Source organism: the organism of the source record quoted next, unplaced genomic scaffold, assembly GCF_019419815.1.
Source record: "Pyrus x bretschneideri cultivar Hongxiangsu unplaced genomic scaffold, Pyrus_bretschneideri_v1 Contig41, whole genome shotgun sequence".
Classification (NCBI taxonomy): Eukaryota; Viridiplantae; Streptophyta; class Magnoliopsida; order Rosales; family Rosaceae; genus Pyrus; species Pyrus x bretschneideri.
In genome coordinates this window covers 2122134-2136803 of record NW_025999735.1, presented here as the reverse complement: position 1 = coordinate 2136803, position 14670 = coordinate 2122134, and the positions used below count along the sequence as shown (strand labels likewise).

The window sequence follows — 14670 nt, the reverse complement described above, 5'->3', positions numbered from 1 at the left end:
CTTGAAATTCCCAAACCTTACCCTTTTATTGTAGATGGTGCGGTTACAAATTATTTTAAATGCTTTTATTTTAAATTAAAAATAAATAATACCTGACAAAAATTAACTGCACAGTAAACAACGAACACAATTTGAGAATCCAATTCTCATAAAGAGATCCTCCTGGCAAAGAAAGAGCCAGTAAATTCCAGGTGTACTAGGTCGGCCCGCACCCGATCACCGCCTCATAATTCACGCGTCAATAGTTCAAAACGAGTGAGATCGCCTGTATATATATATCTCTTGTTAGTCAAGCAATCAAACAGAAAGAGAAGAAAATCTGAGAATTCTAAACCCTTATTCTCTCTCTTACTCTCTCACTGTGTTTGCTGCGATGTCGAAGAACGATTCGACTTCGAAAGGCTTGGGAATCGGCGCCGCCGGCTCCATGGAGGAGCTGAAGAAGATCTTCAACAAGTTCGACAAGAACGGAGACGGCAGGATCTCCTGCGACGAGCTCAGGGGCATTTTCGGCGAGCTCGGCTCCGAGACGGCCTCCCTGGAGGAGGTGCAGCGCATTATGGCGGAGTTCGACAAGGACGACGACGGCCACATTGACATCGCGGAGTTCGCCGAGATCATCAATGGCGGATCCACCAAGGAGCTTCGCGACGCGTTCGACCTATACGATCTTGACAAGAACGGGCTGATCTCCAAAAGTGAGCTGCACGAGGTGCTGAAGCGGCTGGGGCAGAAGTGCTCGCTCAAGGAGTGCGCGAAGATGATCGGCTCCGTCGACGCCGACGGCGATGGCCACGTCAACTTCGCCGAGTTCAAGAAGATGATGACTCGAAACTAAAAGCGATCGAAGCGATCGGATTGGTAAGGCATACAAAACAGTAGAAAAAACAAGATCAGTATTAATTAGCTTTAAAATTAGATTTTAATTAGGGATTTGGATTTAAGTGTACAAAAATATTGGAGTATTATTGGTGCTAACTGATCGTCTTTTCGAATATTTTTCTGGTTCGTTCTTAATTTGCTTAATTTTTTGAAAAAGTTTAATTTGATTTTGTGTTTTATGGTTTGGCTCTTTTTGTTGAATTTGTTATATTTGGTTTTTAATTATTTTATTTATTTATTGTATTGGTAGATATATTGTGCAAGTGGGTGGCCGTAACAAAAGGTTGGGTGGCGTTAATGATAATTGGAAGGCGTTGTCGTGTTTGGGAGGCGAGTGGTCGTTGTACCGAATATAATACGCATATGGTCATGTGGTCATAGCTGACCTCAACGCGGAATTGGGCTTCTGATGCTGGTCCCATGGATGGTGGATACTGGATGTCGTGACCGTTCGATTGAAGACACAAATCGTGCTTTATGTGTGCTTTTTGGTTGCTCTGTACTTCTTCTCGTCCTATTTATCTTGTTGTTCGGACTCAAGAATTTTTTCTAAACGAATAATTAATTACATTTTTTATAACTTTTTGTTAAAAATGTGGTAGCATGCTTTTTAGTCAAACTATCGACCCCAAGATCTTGGAGGGGAAGCCGAGTTTTGGGATAATGCTTTCAAGGAAATTGATGTTGATTGGGGTCTACGGCTCCTTTGATGCAATTTTCAATGTGAGAATTGGGCAATATAGTAAATTACACACAACATAATTTTACTATTGTTTTGCTTCGTAACCAGGTAATCATATAAGTTGCTTTCACTTTTTATTCCACCTTTTTTTTTTTCCTAAATAAAGTAATTAGCGGCAAAATAATTATCTACGAATTGACTCTTCACTAATGAAAAATCGTTTGAAAGTCACTAGCCATTTTATATTTCCAATTGCTAGTTTGATTTGTTACATCTTGTTTAACTAATTGTATGCCCCATCATACATATGTGAATGCGATTACGCTATAGTCGGGAAAGATTTTTTTTCCACAAACTTTAATAAAGATAAAGTTAAAAAGTAACGTTGTCCTTAAGACTTTGGACTTGGATGAACTTGCGAAAATCGTGCGACGTAGTAGAGCAAATCACGGAAGGACTAGAATGAACATGAAATTTCCACAAACTTTAAAAAAAAAAAAAAAAAAAAAAAACATTTTCTTGTACCTGTGTATAACTTGAATTTATAGGGTTATCCATTCCAGTCCAATCCTAGACACCAACGATACCGTTGTTTAAATAAAACGTTTCAAGCATATTGATAACTGCTTTCATCTCCAAGTAGTGTAGTACAACATTGAAAGCAGGATGTTGGTGCCTGCTAATCAACCAGCTCATATAATCTTAATCCTAAAGTTTGGCTGAGCTCTATTCCACTCCATTCCATTGAGTTTTTGCCTCAGCTTCTAATCAAAACATGGTGACTTTTAAATAAAACAGAAATGTAACAACTCCGGCACGGATCTCTGATAAGGCCGTTTCTGGCAATTCAAAATTCCAGACAACAACTCAAACAAGATACCATTGTCGCGAGCAGTCAATTCCATCAGCACCTCCGCCCGAAACCTTACTCTAATTTGCCTTCCATCTCATTCAGAACCCAAATTCGATCTATTCCTCTACCTGCCTAACACCCTAAAATAACCAAAGCTTGAATTGGTGAGGAAATAGGATCCGCAAAAGGTAGAAACAAGAGGTTTCTCGAAGTTTACTGATCGGAATAAGTTTCGTCTCTTACTCCTACAACAAAGCCTCTAGTTCAGCTCCTCGCCCTCGCCGCAGCTCTAAATTCCATAAACACCAAAGAAAAAAGCCGTCTAGTTTTTGCTATAAGCGGTTTCTAGTCTGTCTATCAAATTTAAAACAACAACGAGGCCTCATACCACTAAGTGGCGTCAGCTATATGAATCTTAGAACGCTATTGGTTCGTTTTTGTTCATATCACACAAATATAACAGCACAACAGACGGTGTAAGCATTCGCAAATTATGTTCTACCTAACATTTACTACACTGGAATTGGATTGGGCAAAAACCCCCAAAAATCAGGTAGTAATTGTCATAAACACACTACAATTACAAACCGAGAAATACAAAAAAATTATAAAAAAAGAAAAAGGAAAAAAAATAAAGAGAGAGCAGAGCTTACAAAATTACAAAGCGAAGCCCTTCAAGTACTCAGGATCGCGCTTAGCCCTCTCCTGAAACTTCTTGAACCACCGGTCCAAGATATCCATCGGCACCACTAGCTTGTTCCCATCCACGCCGCAAAACGACTGCATGAAATTGAACAGATTCTCCCCAACCTTCATCGCCAACCTCTCGATTCGCTTCTCGGCGGTGACGTCCAGCGACGGCAGCGTCGCCAGGTCCTCCACCGACACGCCGATTTTGGCCGACAGCGGCGCCGCGTCGGCTGTGAGCTGCAGCTGCCCCCCCGGCTGTGGCCACGGAAGAGCAAGCACCGCCGACGGCCTAGCCACGGTGACGGCGCCGCAGAAGAAGAAGGCAGAGCCCGGCGACTGGATGTAGACGGCTAGGGCTTTGTCCGGCGGGAGTGTGAAGTTGTTTAAGAGAAATATGCAGACCTCCCGGACTTGATCGTACGCCTCCCCTGCGCACATTAGAAAAACCGTGCGTTAGAATGATAAACTGCGCCGACGAAGAAAAAATTGGAGAAAAAAAAAAAAAGAGAGGGAAAAATAGGGAAATTTACCGACGAAGGTGTTCATGTCGAGAATCCAGTGGAAGGTGTCGATCTGGGAGAAGGAGGAGATGTCCATTGGGAAGCTGCGATTCGGGAAGACGACTCCGAACATTTTCTCGACTCTGTTATGATGAAAGAGGAGGCTGTAGATGCGGATAGTTGCGAGAGATTGTGAGAATGTTTGAATAATTGAGTGCGTGCTGTGGTTTAACGGTGGGGATTAGAAGGGAGGAGAAGCATCCAGAACAATCTAGAAGAGTTGAGTGGAAATCTACATGAATGGTCTTTATACAGTATTTGACAATTGATCTGTCGATAATCAACGTTAATCTCATCTAAATTACGAAAAGTTGTGTTTTCTCCTCTCGATATTTAAGTTTGATAGAGTTCGACGGCTCTAAACTCATCTAAGTTATGAAAAGCTATATTTTTTTCTCTTAACACTTAAGTTTTGTATAGCTTTGCAACTAAATGCAGACGACTAGAACTTTTAAATGTTACTGTGTATTTTCACTAAAATTATGTGTGGACACAATTGTGTTCGCTTTATTAGTCTAGTTCAATTTCTTTCGTAATTCAAATTCAGTTTAAATTAAATCAAACTCGAGCAAGTGGAGAAGTTAGATATTGTTAAATGCAGCCATAAACCCACAATGGATGTTTTCGAGTTCGTGATGAAGATTGAAGGCTCGTGATTAGGGTGAACAACTTTGTAACAACAAAGTATTGCATTAAGAGGTAATTGATCTAAATTCTTCTCTCTTTTGTTTTGATTACATCAAAAGAATTAGGCTTTAAAGATCCATTGGTTGGATTTTTTATTTGCAAGTTCCTTTTTCGCTTTAATATTTGATTTATTAACATGGATGTTGTTGGATTCTAAAAGCATTTTCAACAGCGATTCAAATCAAGGACGGAGCTAATGAAGACTTAGGGTGGTCAGCTAATCATTCTTATATGTTCAAAATTGATTTTATATATATGTATATTCTCTCAAAGCATGACCCTTCCATACTAGTTACCAAATATGCAAATTTTGAGTCTTTGACTGTATGTTTCTAGGGATCATAAGATATTAGTCATATAACCATGGTAATATAGATGCTACATATGGTAGTAGTTGTGGTTATTTCTAAATTAAAATATCTTGAGTGAAATTAAAATATCTTGAGTGAAATTTACATATGGTAGTAATATAGATGCTACATATGGTAGTAGTAGTTGTGCTATTGGATAAATTAATTTTGTTATGTCTTAATTTTGTTACTTTAGGTTGATCCTTCTTTTTCTTGAAAATATATAGGAAAATATTTTAAAGATTATAATTAATTAGGGTCCAAATTTGATGATTCTTGTCATGTGTACAAAGGTTTGATTTTATTTATTTCCAATTACTGCTATTTTGTAGTCTTATAAAATTTTCTTATGAAAAGGAATAAAGTATACCGAAGTTTGTGAGATTATTAGAGAATCCTGAATTGTTCCTAAACCTTATATTTTCAACTTGGTGTCAGTGCAGAGTTCGATTCTTGGTTGAAACCTATTGTGAATGCTTCCTTTTTGGTACACTGAGCTATTTTTTTTCATGCGTCCGCATGCTATGAACTTGAGGGTGAAGATTATCTACAATTTTCAGAAGAAGAAATAAGAAAAAGAAAGAAAGGAGATTATCTACAATATTTTGTTTCAACATGCCACGAGATTTATTGAAGTTTTTGAAAAGGTTCGTGTTAGTTCTACCATGTCAAGAGATTTATTTGTGGGGCTTTTGAAAAGGTTAGTGTTAGTTTCAACATGTCAAGAGAATTATTTGTGGGGCTTTCGAAAAGGTTCACATTAGTTCAAACAGACTAAAAGGTTTTGTTGAGCTTTTAAAAAGAGGCGTTTGTTCCAATTAAACTTTCGAAAAGGTTGGCGTTAGTTCAAGTTAGTCGTTCGATAAGAGGCGTTATTAGTTCGAGTTAGTCGTTCGAAGAACCCAAAGCTGAGAGGTTCCTTCTTCAACCATGATCCGTTTGAATGAAAAGTTCAAGTCACACTCCTAGAATGAAGTATACACTTGGCTGTTTGGCCGCGTATTTGCACCCTCACATTCACACCAGATTCTCCAAAAACATAGTTATGTCCTAAACTAACGGCATGCCCGCCTCGTAGGCTTTGTATTACTAAACTCAAAACAGCAGCACATGCCAAATAACACAAGACACAGAAATATATCGATGCATTCAGAGACTTTGGCATTCACAACCATTATCATCTTCCATTGATGGATGAAATCAAAAGGCATACAAAGCAAAATAAGTTATATGGAATGAGAGAATTTAGCACTGAACAAAAATGTTAAATATTGGTTTAGAATGGTTCCTTTTCCTTAAAAATTTGTCATAACCAAACCGAACCGAATCAAACCGTTACTGTAACTAATTTGGTCACAGTAAAAGCAACATACCAACTCATAATGTAACTCATGAAATTGGATCTAAGCTGCAACCCAAGTGGTGTGACTGGTGTCCTTGAGCAAAAACAATATACACAACTCATTTATCTCATTTAGCATATCACCCCAACATTAAAGCGTCGTTTTACAGCAAATAAATGCTACCAACCAACAAACAACTTTCAAATCAACCCAACATCTTCGTTTCCTCTAAGTCGGCTGGCCTAGGACGAAAAGCATTGAGACATCATCCAAGCATAAATTAATCTATATCGCGAAAATCACAACCGTCATTTTTGTACAGCTACCATAGCTAAACACTGATTGATACCAAGAAGCAAAGTTCCACACCTCCAGTTTTGAACTAACTCTGCATGATATCTGTGTGATAGCTATCTAGTTCCTTGTCGAGTTCATCAACCGACTTCTCCACATGCTTCTTCCTCCACTCTCCACCACGACCACGCCCACGCCCACGCCCACGACCACTGCCGCTGCCACTCCCACGTGGTTTCCCTCGACCATTTCTATTCCCTCCACGGCTGCTCCCACTACAAAATACAGAAACAATGTACTTGTGATCACAGCTTGAAATGATACTAACTATTACTAAAATCCAACAGCAGCATTTATACCATACAGCCGCAAATACCAAACTGAAGACACAAATGTACAGATACATTCAGGGACTGGATCACAAATATTTTTAACTTGTAGCATGGTTTCCCGTTACACTCGTTTTGGAAAAAATAAAACTCTTGGTACCCACAAGCATCTAATTTCTTTCAACATAACTGGGAAGATAGGTAGCTATTAGATGTTCTCAATTTTCAATGCTGGGATAGCTCTTAGTCAACACGTAGATGATGTAGACATTTCATAACTGTACATAAGCATAAGTATTAGATGCCGCAGCTTGGGGGTATGTAGACAATCAAACAGAGTTCAAGCAGCACAATGCACACAACAAGTAGCCCTTAAAAAACACCCTTACTGAATGTGTGATTTCATTTTATAAACTTCTGTCTTGATTGCAAAACTTACAAAGATAACAGATACTGAACAAATTGATTCTAGAACCATATCATCCCCACAAGAAGTCAAGAACCATATCACCAAAACCAAGCCAGATAAACACCAGTCAAAAGGAACATTGGAAACGGTCTGGTTAATTACAGGATTTAAACGTCAGGTTCAAACTACTTAATAGTACCCTCATACCAAAAGAGAAGTTAAATTAGAGTGCCAAGTATAAATGAAAATTGACAAATAAGTAAAGATCTAAAACTACATTAATCAAACCCTCTTTGTCATCCAAAAGAGGGTGAAAAGACTATTTAGTCTTCTATCACACAAAAAAATGATGGCTAATAATGTAATTTCACATGTTCAAATTTTACTATTTTTTATTGAAGCCTCACCTAAAGGCAATGTTAAAATATCACCAATATTTAAATTTAAAAAAAAAAAAAAAAAACCAAAAACAAAAACCTCCCACGTTCTCTCTCTCTCTCCCTCTCCTTCCCATTTTTCTAAAAAAAAATGTGTTCATACACAAAGTGTGTAGGCAAATGCTAGTGTTAGTTAACAAAACTATAATTAGGTCCCTCATAAATAACTAGCTCAGCTATATCACCTAAAAATAAGTTAAAAGTTGATAAAAACAGAGAAACAAGAATATGACAGCCTAAACTCAAATCAGCATACTAATTTGTTCTTACATGGTAAGTGAAATCACTGAGCTTGCACGAGAACACTCCTATCTGGATGCATAATTGGCATTTGCCTCCAGTCTAGTAGTTTAGGCTGTTAAATTTGAATCTCTAGCCTAACAATTTCACCTTTTTCCATCAATAAAATCTCTACACAAATATCACTTTGATAATAAAAGTACACATATAATAAATGGTTTGGGAGGGAGAGACAAATCAAGGAAGCATGGGGATCAAGGAAAAAACAAGCTTGAAGATCAACCAACGAATTGTGTTACATTTCTAGCTAGGGCAGGCTACATTGAGTTGCAAATTTTAGGTGTCCCTAAGTACATAAGACGCTGCATTAATTAACAAAATAGCAACTGAATACATCATCATAAGCCTAAAGAGAAATGCAACATTCAAAGCCTTATCCATCTTTAACGATCCACAAACGAACCCAACTTGCCATCTCATGAAGTTTCAAAAATACCAAACTAGCAATAAACATTTTGGCAACCAGACAGACTTAGAACATCATAGAGAGATAGCAATAGAGAAAATACAACAGCAGTCCATCCCCTTTTATTTGTGTGCATGCTACAAAACTTGAATGATTTTATTACTTTAAAAAAAGTACTTACCATGCTCTAACTTTTAAGCCATTGGATAAAACTTTACAGTTAATAAAACACTTATCATTTACTTGTATGCCGTAAATTGTTATCCCATAAACCATTTTTTTATTAGAAGAACTGTTTTCCTAAAACCATTTTGATTTAAATCAAACAATTATGTGTGCGATCCTTGCACATGGACGAGCAAGCTAATTGTCTGTCTACTCCTAATAAAACAATTATCATTTACTTCTGTGCCGTAAACTGTAATCATATAAACCATTTTGATTTAAATCAAACGATTATGTGTGCAATCCTTGCACACAGATGAGCAAGCTAATTGTCTGTCTACTCTTCCATTATTATCTGGATCCTTGCACAATGGCCAATTTAAATTTTTATCCAACCATATAATACATCATCTAACAAAGATGTCTGGACATATATATTTAATATTTTTAATTATAATTATTTTTAAGAAATAACACCAAAAACTACTGGGCCAACCTAAGGCTCATGACCCACCATTCTTGGTCCATGGGTCAGCCTGCTAAAGACCCATAGCTCGGTACCAGTATTATATGGCCTAATTTTGTTAATGGTGCATAGCCCCGTGTAGCATTGACCCGTCAATGGTCTTCTAAGCCGAACATGGGGTGTATAGACATTGTTTTGATAGACTGTTGATAAATCTTTCTAACATGCGTATGATAGGTCCACAAGCACGTAAGACAAATTAGACAAAATTGGAACTCTAGCACATATGTTTTACATCAGTAGAACAACAAAACATCGACAGATCAAAAAGACACAATTTCATAGTCACAAGGTAAAAAGATAAGAACTTACCCAGAACCGCGGTTAACCATAGGCATAGCATAGCCACCAGCATTACCAGGTCCAGGCCTGCATTACAAAAGGACAATGAAAGATAAATATCCTTACTTTATGCAGTGCAACAATAACAGCACCTCGCATACAAAAGGCCTAACTAATCATGGAGTATCAAAAACTTCTATGACCTGATATGACTTAAAAAGGCTCTAGGAAAGAAACAACATATTATCAGGAGCCATTAAAGATATTTGTTATAATAAATATGAATTATATTAAGATACAGAAGGAAGCATAAGAAACATGTATGAGCAGTCCATCTCCTAATGCCAAAACCCAGAAAACACCTAAACCACCAGTCAGACCACTATAACCCAATAAAACCTCAGTGCCAGTTTTTCTGCACACCCACAGGTCCACACCCATCCAAAGCCCTGCAACAATCAATTCTAAGTCGGTCTAGTGAATCTGCAATGAAAACACATATGACCCATATACTTCCCCTCCTTGATCAAGACACTCAAAGGTAGAAATTAACATGCAAGGTCGTTTATCCATGAACAACCAACCAATAGAATTTTCACCTTGGTTGGGAGTCCAGGATACCCACCTGCCAAATCAACCTTCAGTGGTTCAAAGGGAGGATCCAGTTGACAGGTGACCACTCTAGGAAAAAAAAAATTGCACAATTTGAATGCAAAGATCTATCACCTAGATGGGAGAAAAGTCTGCATATTCCCCACCTGATGCGGAAGGAAAGGCCTGCATATCACCTAGAAAGAAATCTAAGTTTCTAAGAGCATCATCAATCGAAGTCCCTATTTAGGGACTCCCACCACCACTTTTGAGTACTCATTTAAGGAATCTTGTGTCCCTAAAGGAATATTGCCTCCAATGGGAGAGTCCTTACAGGAGAATCCCTAAATTTGAAGTTTTTATGATTTCATGTGATAATTTGATTAGGAGCACATTTTTTGTTTATGTTAACCTTTTTTAATTAATTAAAAGCATTAAAAGCTTAAAATCCTTAATCAAGATTATGGGCCCCGCTTTCCACTCAAGTGCACATTTTTGTTGTTTATGTTAACCTTTTTTTAATTAATTAAAAGCTTCAATCAAGATTGTGGGCCCCGTTTTCCACTCAAGGTTGTCCCTATACAATCCCTATATGTGAGAGGACATACACTATGTATCCAGTGACTTTCCGATCCATTGGAGATTAATTTTGTCCCTATATTTGTTTTGTACCCATTTTATACGGTGGTGGTCCTTATTTAGGGACTCCATTGGAGATGCTCTAAGTCATTGAATTAATAAAAGGCTGCATTTCAAAACTAAATGAGGAAGGAAATAGAGATTAAAAGGTGACATCCCCACCCAAACATTTACCCACTCTCTTCCAATTACCCACCCCCAACTTTCAAAAAAGGGAGAAAAGACGGTAACATTGACAATGTGCTTCCAAAGACTTCGGAAACAACCTCTCCCCACAACCTGAGGATCCCACCCAATGGAGACCAGAACATAGAGACTTACAATGGAAAGAATCAAGTAAGTTGAACATAGAAATAATTTGCTGGTAATTTTAATATATTCACATTCAACTAAAATATCCAACAGAAATTAACAAATAACAATGGTTGTTCTTGGTGTCGCCATCTCCATATATATGACCAGCAGCTAATAATATGTAAAAGGAAGATGGACATTGTCCACAATTCCAGACAAAGATATGGTAGAATTTATGTGAATATTGAAACAATTAGCAAAGGCCATCTCCAACAATTCCTTGTATCCTTTAGCAAATAGATGCAAGCCTGTTGATCACTCGATGCATATGTGATTTTATATACATGCCCATGAATGCAGCGACAGTTGCTTAGAAATATGATAGAAGCAGTGTGAAGGGGGAAAAAGAAAGCGTACGTCATTACAACAGTCCTTTTCTTCCTTCCGTGCACGCCTGTCACATTCACACGAGCTGAAATAGGCATCCCTGCACTGGCACCAACAAGCTCAATTTTCATAGGCTTCCCGTCCAATAAAACATTATTATAGCGCTTCAATGCTGCGAATGCATCACTTCTTCTAGTATAAACCACTTCGGCTGAACCCTGATAACACAACAGGAAATTTCCTTAATAAAACTTGAGCACCAAAGTGTCTATCAAATAGTAGAAAGCAGTACAGATATACATAAAATTATACTCGGCTGAGAATAATGCTTAACATATAACAACTGTCCTTTAACATACCAATGTTAATTAGATATCATGAAACGAAGAAACAACACCTTGGCTGGCTTTTGCAGAACCCACCAGCCAGAAGGGTAGACTAATATTCAACATCAAATGTCTACTGGACAAGCATGGAACAATGTCTCTTAAAACAATGTACAATGTAAAAACAAATGAAGTTAGGGGCTTTGATATATACAGAGTTTGCTTGGATTAGAACCATTACGAGAAAACTAACAAGTACAAATGCTTTACAAAAATGTCTACTTGTACTTCTGAACATGGAAATTCTAATAGGGATTAAACAGAGTTGAACCACACTAGTTTACACTCTGTTCATATATCAGGATTTTAAAATCAATACAATGACTTCAAATACAAGTTTATTTTCTTTGAGTTATTTGTAGACACTACAACCAATATCAGGATCCTAACTAAAAATCAGTGCCAAATATAAGTAAACCAACAAATCAGGATAGAATGTAAGAGGGAAGAACTCTAAATACTGGGCAAAAAACTCACACTTTGGCGACCATTGTTGTCAAAATGTATTGCATATCGCTTCATCTCTCCGATCTCAGAGAAAAGTTCCTGAGTTGCAGTTGCACGTGACGTTTCAGGAGAATGTTACAAGAAACTCGATATAGAAAGCGCTTAAGATGAAAGTATATGGCTCAAGTTGTACCCTTATATCCTCATTTGTCACTCCATAGTCCAAGTTAGATACATATAACTTTGTGCCAATTTCAATCCCTGATATCCCCGCAGCTCTAAGGCTGTCTTCAAACAAATCAGGCTGCCATGGGAAACGCTTGGTTCTGCGGGTAGACTGATGAAAGCATGCAGAAAAAGATCCAGATGGGGGAAATTAAATGTCAGCTCATGAATAGATAACAAGATAATTTGCCATTCCTCAAAGTCCCCAGAAATATAACCCAACAACCCACAAGTACAGATAAATCTCAAAGATAACGGTACATATGGAGTGGGCGACGATAGGCTATAGTGCTTAAGAAGATGAGCCAAAATGAGCTTCTCCATGAACAACATACGTCACATATCCTCTAGTATTTGACTTTCTAAGCATTTTAGAGATCCCCTCGTATTTGACTTTCTAAGCGTTTTAGAGATCCTCGTGTATTTGGGTTTTAAAATCATATTCTCAAGCATATCATTAAACATCTACAGTTTTTTAGCTTGCCTTGGCAATGGTATACGAGGACGGCCGAGCACCACCCGGGAGAGGACCTCTACGAACAAGTCCTGTAATTCTTCCAGCTGGAATTCTTCCAGCGGCCATCCTTCCAGCATTAAAGGAGCCACGTGCTCCACCACGGCCACGAGAACCCCTACCGCGTTGTTCTCTATTTCTGTCACGATTACCCCTGCTGTTCTTAATCATGTCATCAAGCGACATATCCAAAGCAGTCGACATCTAAACAAGAGATTATAATTGAAATCCTTTTGCTATGAATGAGATCTAAACCTGCAATAACAAAAAATATATCAATAACGATAACCTCTAAATCATGAATCATATTACACAAGCAACAGTCAAAGATTACTCATCTCGATTTCTGAATTCAATTTCGTCGAATGTATAAGAAAATTTTTCAATATTCAGACAATGATGATGTAAATCGTAAGGAAAATCAATTCACAAAGTCCAATTACAGGTAAAATTTACAATTAGGTCAAAAAAGCGCAAATCGGATCATTAGAAACCTAAAATCAAAGCGATATTTTCCCATCGACGAGAAAGAAAACAACGAAATAAATCTACAAATCTACAAAGGATTCAAATCAGAAATCCTAGAACAAAGAATTAGGGCACGGAGAGAGAGAGAGAGAGAGAAGGGAACATACCAGGAGAACGATTAGAGAAGAGAAGCGTCCGCTGAGCCGAAGACAGACACAATCGCGGAGGAAGGTGCGAGAGGAAGAGAGATTGGGCGCAGTGAGAAAGTAAAAGTGTGAGATGGGGACGGAGACGAGTGTGTTAGGGTTTCTAAAGGCCTTTTTTCTTCGTCGTTAAGGCGGTGTTTGGGATTTTAACTTGCTTTCGAACGCTGTTTCGCACGCGGTTGGGACACACAGATCGAATGTGATGTGTACTTGTCTTTTCTTTCGTGCCAATATTCTTTTGGAGCAACGGTTTTTAGACTAAATCGGTAAATTCGGGAAGATGAACCAGCAATAGACATAAAACCATTCATCTTAATTATATATATGTTCAAATAAAATGACTTGTGGTTAAAAAGAGGTTGAAATATCTATATGAGTTTTCCCGATCTTTGGAATGGATGGATAATCGTGACTTGTCACCAGTTGTCTGATTTTAAAAAAATAAAAATAAATAAAATGCATTACGTGATGTGTTATTAATAAAAAATAAATACGTTAATCAACATTCGAGTAATAATTAATTATCAATAAATACTTTATATAATTTATAAAATTTAATCTAAATAATTGGTATCCGTAACATTTATATTTCTATGTTTTTTTATTTGGGCTCTTTCCATAGAAGCAAAAAACCCCCAAATCATAAAATCTCAATGTTATGTAAGGAAACAAATGCGACGGTTGACAGATTTGTTACTCTTGTTCATTATTATCCTTAATCTTGTATTTAGTTTAATAAATTTAAGTTCTATCATTTCTAGGTTAAATTTCGACATGCATACTTTCGTCATCCGTTGAGGATCTTTTGTTAGAATTTATTTCAATTGTTAAAAAAAAATCCTAATATTACCTTCGAATAAGGATGGCAAAGAGACAGGGTGAGTCGGGGCGCCACCTCCATCCCCACGTATGTTGGTGATTTTTCCCCCAAAACTGCATTCATAACCATTTTTTTAAACAGGAATTCCTCATCCCCTCTCAGCGGGGATGGTACCTCCAAACCCACACCCATCAATAAGAGCCCACCCCTGAGGGTAGTGAGGTGAGGGCTAGGGCCTCCAATCTCGAGGGCCCCAAATTTTTTTTAAATCTTGTATGTACATATAAATATAGCAGAATTAACGGACATCATAATTAGTTTTGAGCGCAATGGAAATGGTCCGCATCTTTGTTTTGCGGTGTGCAGTTAGATACTCGGAGCTGCATTTTAGTCATTAGATTTAAGGTTTAATAAAACTGTTCATTTTAACGAAAAACTACATTTTTACACTAAAAAGTCAATCTTGATATTATTCACTGTATCTTTTATTTTGTCCTT

The 14670-nt window shown here is 37.6% G+C and overlaps 3 protein-coding genes across 4 annotated transcripts; 1 reads left to right on the top strand and 2 right to left on the bottom strand.

Moving 5' to 3' along the window:
• The first annotated feature begins 358 nt into the window (after positions 1-358).
• On the top strand, positions 359-1476 carry LOC103961016 (probable calcium-binding protein CML23). Its single transcript, XM_048566301.1, has 2 exons — positions 359-861; positions 1133-1476. The coding sequence occupies exon 1, from the start codon at positions 374-376 to the stop codon at positions 836-838; it is 465 nt and encodes a 154-aa protein (XP_048422258.1). The 5' UTR covers positions 359-373; the 3' UTR covers positions 839-861; positions 1133-1476.
• A 1398-nt stretch (positions 1477-2874) lies between these two features.
• LOC103961050 (protein OPI10 homolog) lies at positions 2875-3798 on the bottom strand. The gene is made up of 2 exons (XM_048566465.1): positions 3638-3798; positions 2875-3535 (listed from the first exon to the last, which is right to left on the bottom strand). Exons 1-2 carry the CDS (start codon positions 3738-3740, stop codon positions 3075-3077), a joined length of 564 nt encoding a protein of 187 aa, XP_048422422.1. The 5' UTR covers positions 3741-3798; the 3' UTR covers positions 2875-3074.
• A 2359-nt stretch (positions 3799-6157) lies between these two features.
• Positions 6158-13476, bottom strand: LOC103961012 (THO complex subunit 4D). Of its 2 annotated transcripts, none has more exons than XM_009373514.3 (7): positions 13314-13476; positions 12649-12933; positions 12133-12276; positions 11970-12038; positions 11137-11324; positions 9226-9282; positions 6158-6616 (listed from the first exon to the last, which is right to left on the bottom strand). In XM_009373514.3, the coding sequence occupies exons 2-7, from the start codon at positions 12880-12882 to the stop codon at positions 6430-6432; spliced, it is 879 nt and encodes a 292-aa protein (XP_009371789.2). In that variant the 5' UTR covers positions 12883-12933; positions 13314-13476; the 3' UTR covers positions 6158-6429. The 2 variants fall into 2 exon arrangements, with proteins under 2 accessions (XP_009371789.2, XP_048422354.1); XM_048566397.1 differs by lacking the exon at positions 6158-6616 and adding an exon at positions 6656-6948.
• Positions 13477-14670: the final 1194 nt, after the last annotated feature.

Coding starts and splice junctions, on each gene's coding strand:
- LOC103961016 (XM_048566301.1), top strand. CDS start 374: ATGTCGAAGAACGATTCGACTTCGAAAGGCTTGGGAATCGGCGCCGCC.
- LOC103961050 (XM_048566465.1), bottom strand. CDS start 3,740: ATGTTCGGAGTCGTCTTCCCGAATCGCAGCTTCCCAATGGACATCTCC. Junction 3,536..3,637: donor CGACATGAACACCTTCGTCG/GTAAATTTCCCT, acceptor TAATGTGCGCAG/GGGAGGCGTACGATCAAGTC.
- LOC103961012 (XM_009373514.3), bottom strand. CDS start 12,882: ATGTCGACTGCTTTGGATATGTCGCTTGATGACATGATTAAGAACAGC. Junction 12,277..12,648: donor CCTCGTATACCATTGCCAAG/GCAAGCTAAAAA, acceptor TGCTTTCATCAG/TCTACCCGCAGAACCAAGCG. Junction 9,283..11,136: donor AAAAGGACTGTTGTAATGAC/GTACGCTTTCTT, acceptor TTTGTAATGCAG/GCCTGGACCTGGTAATGCTG.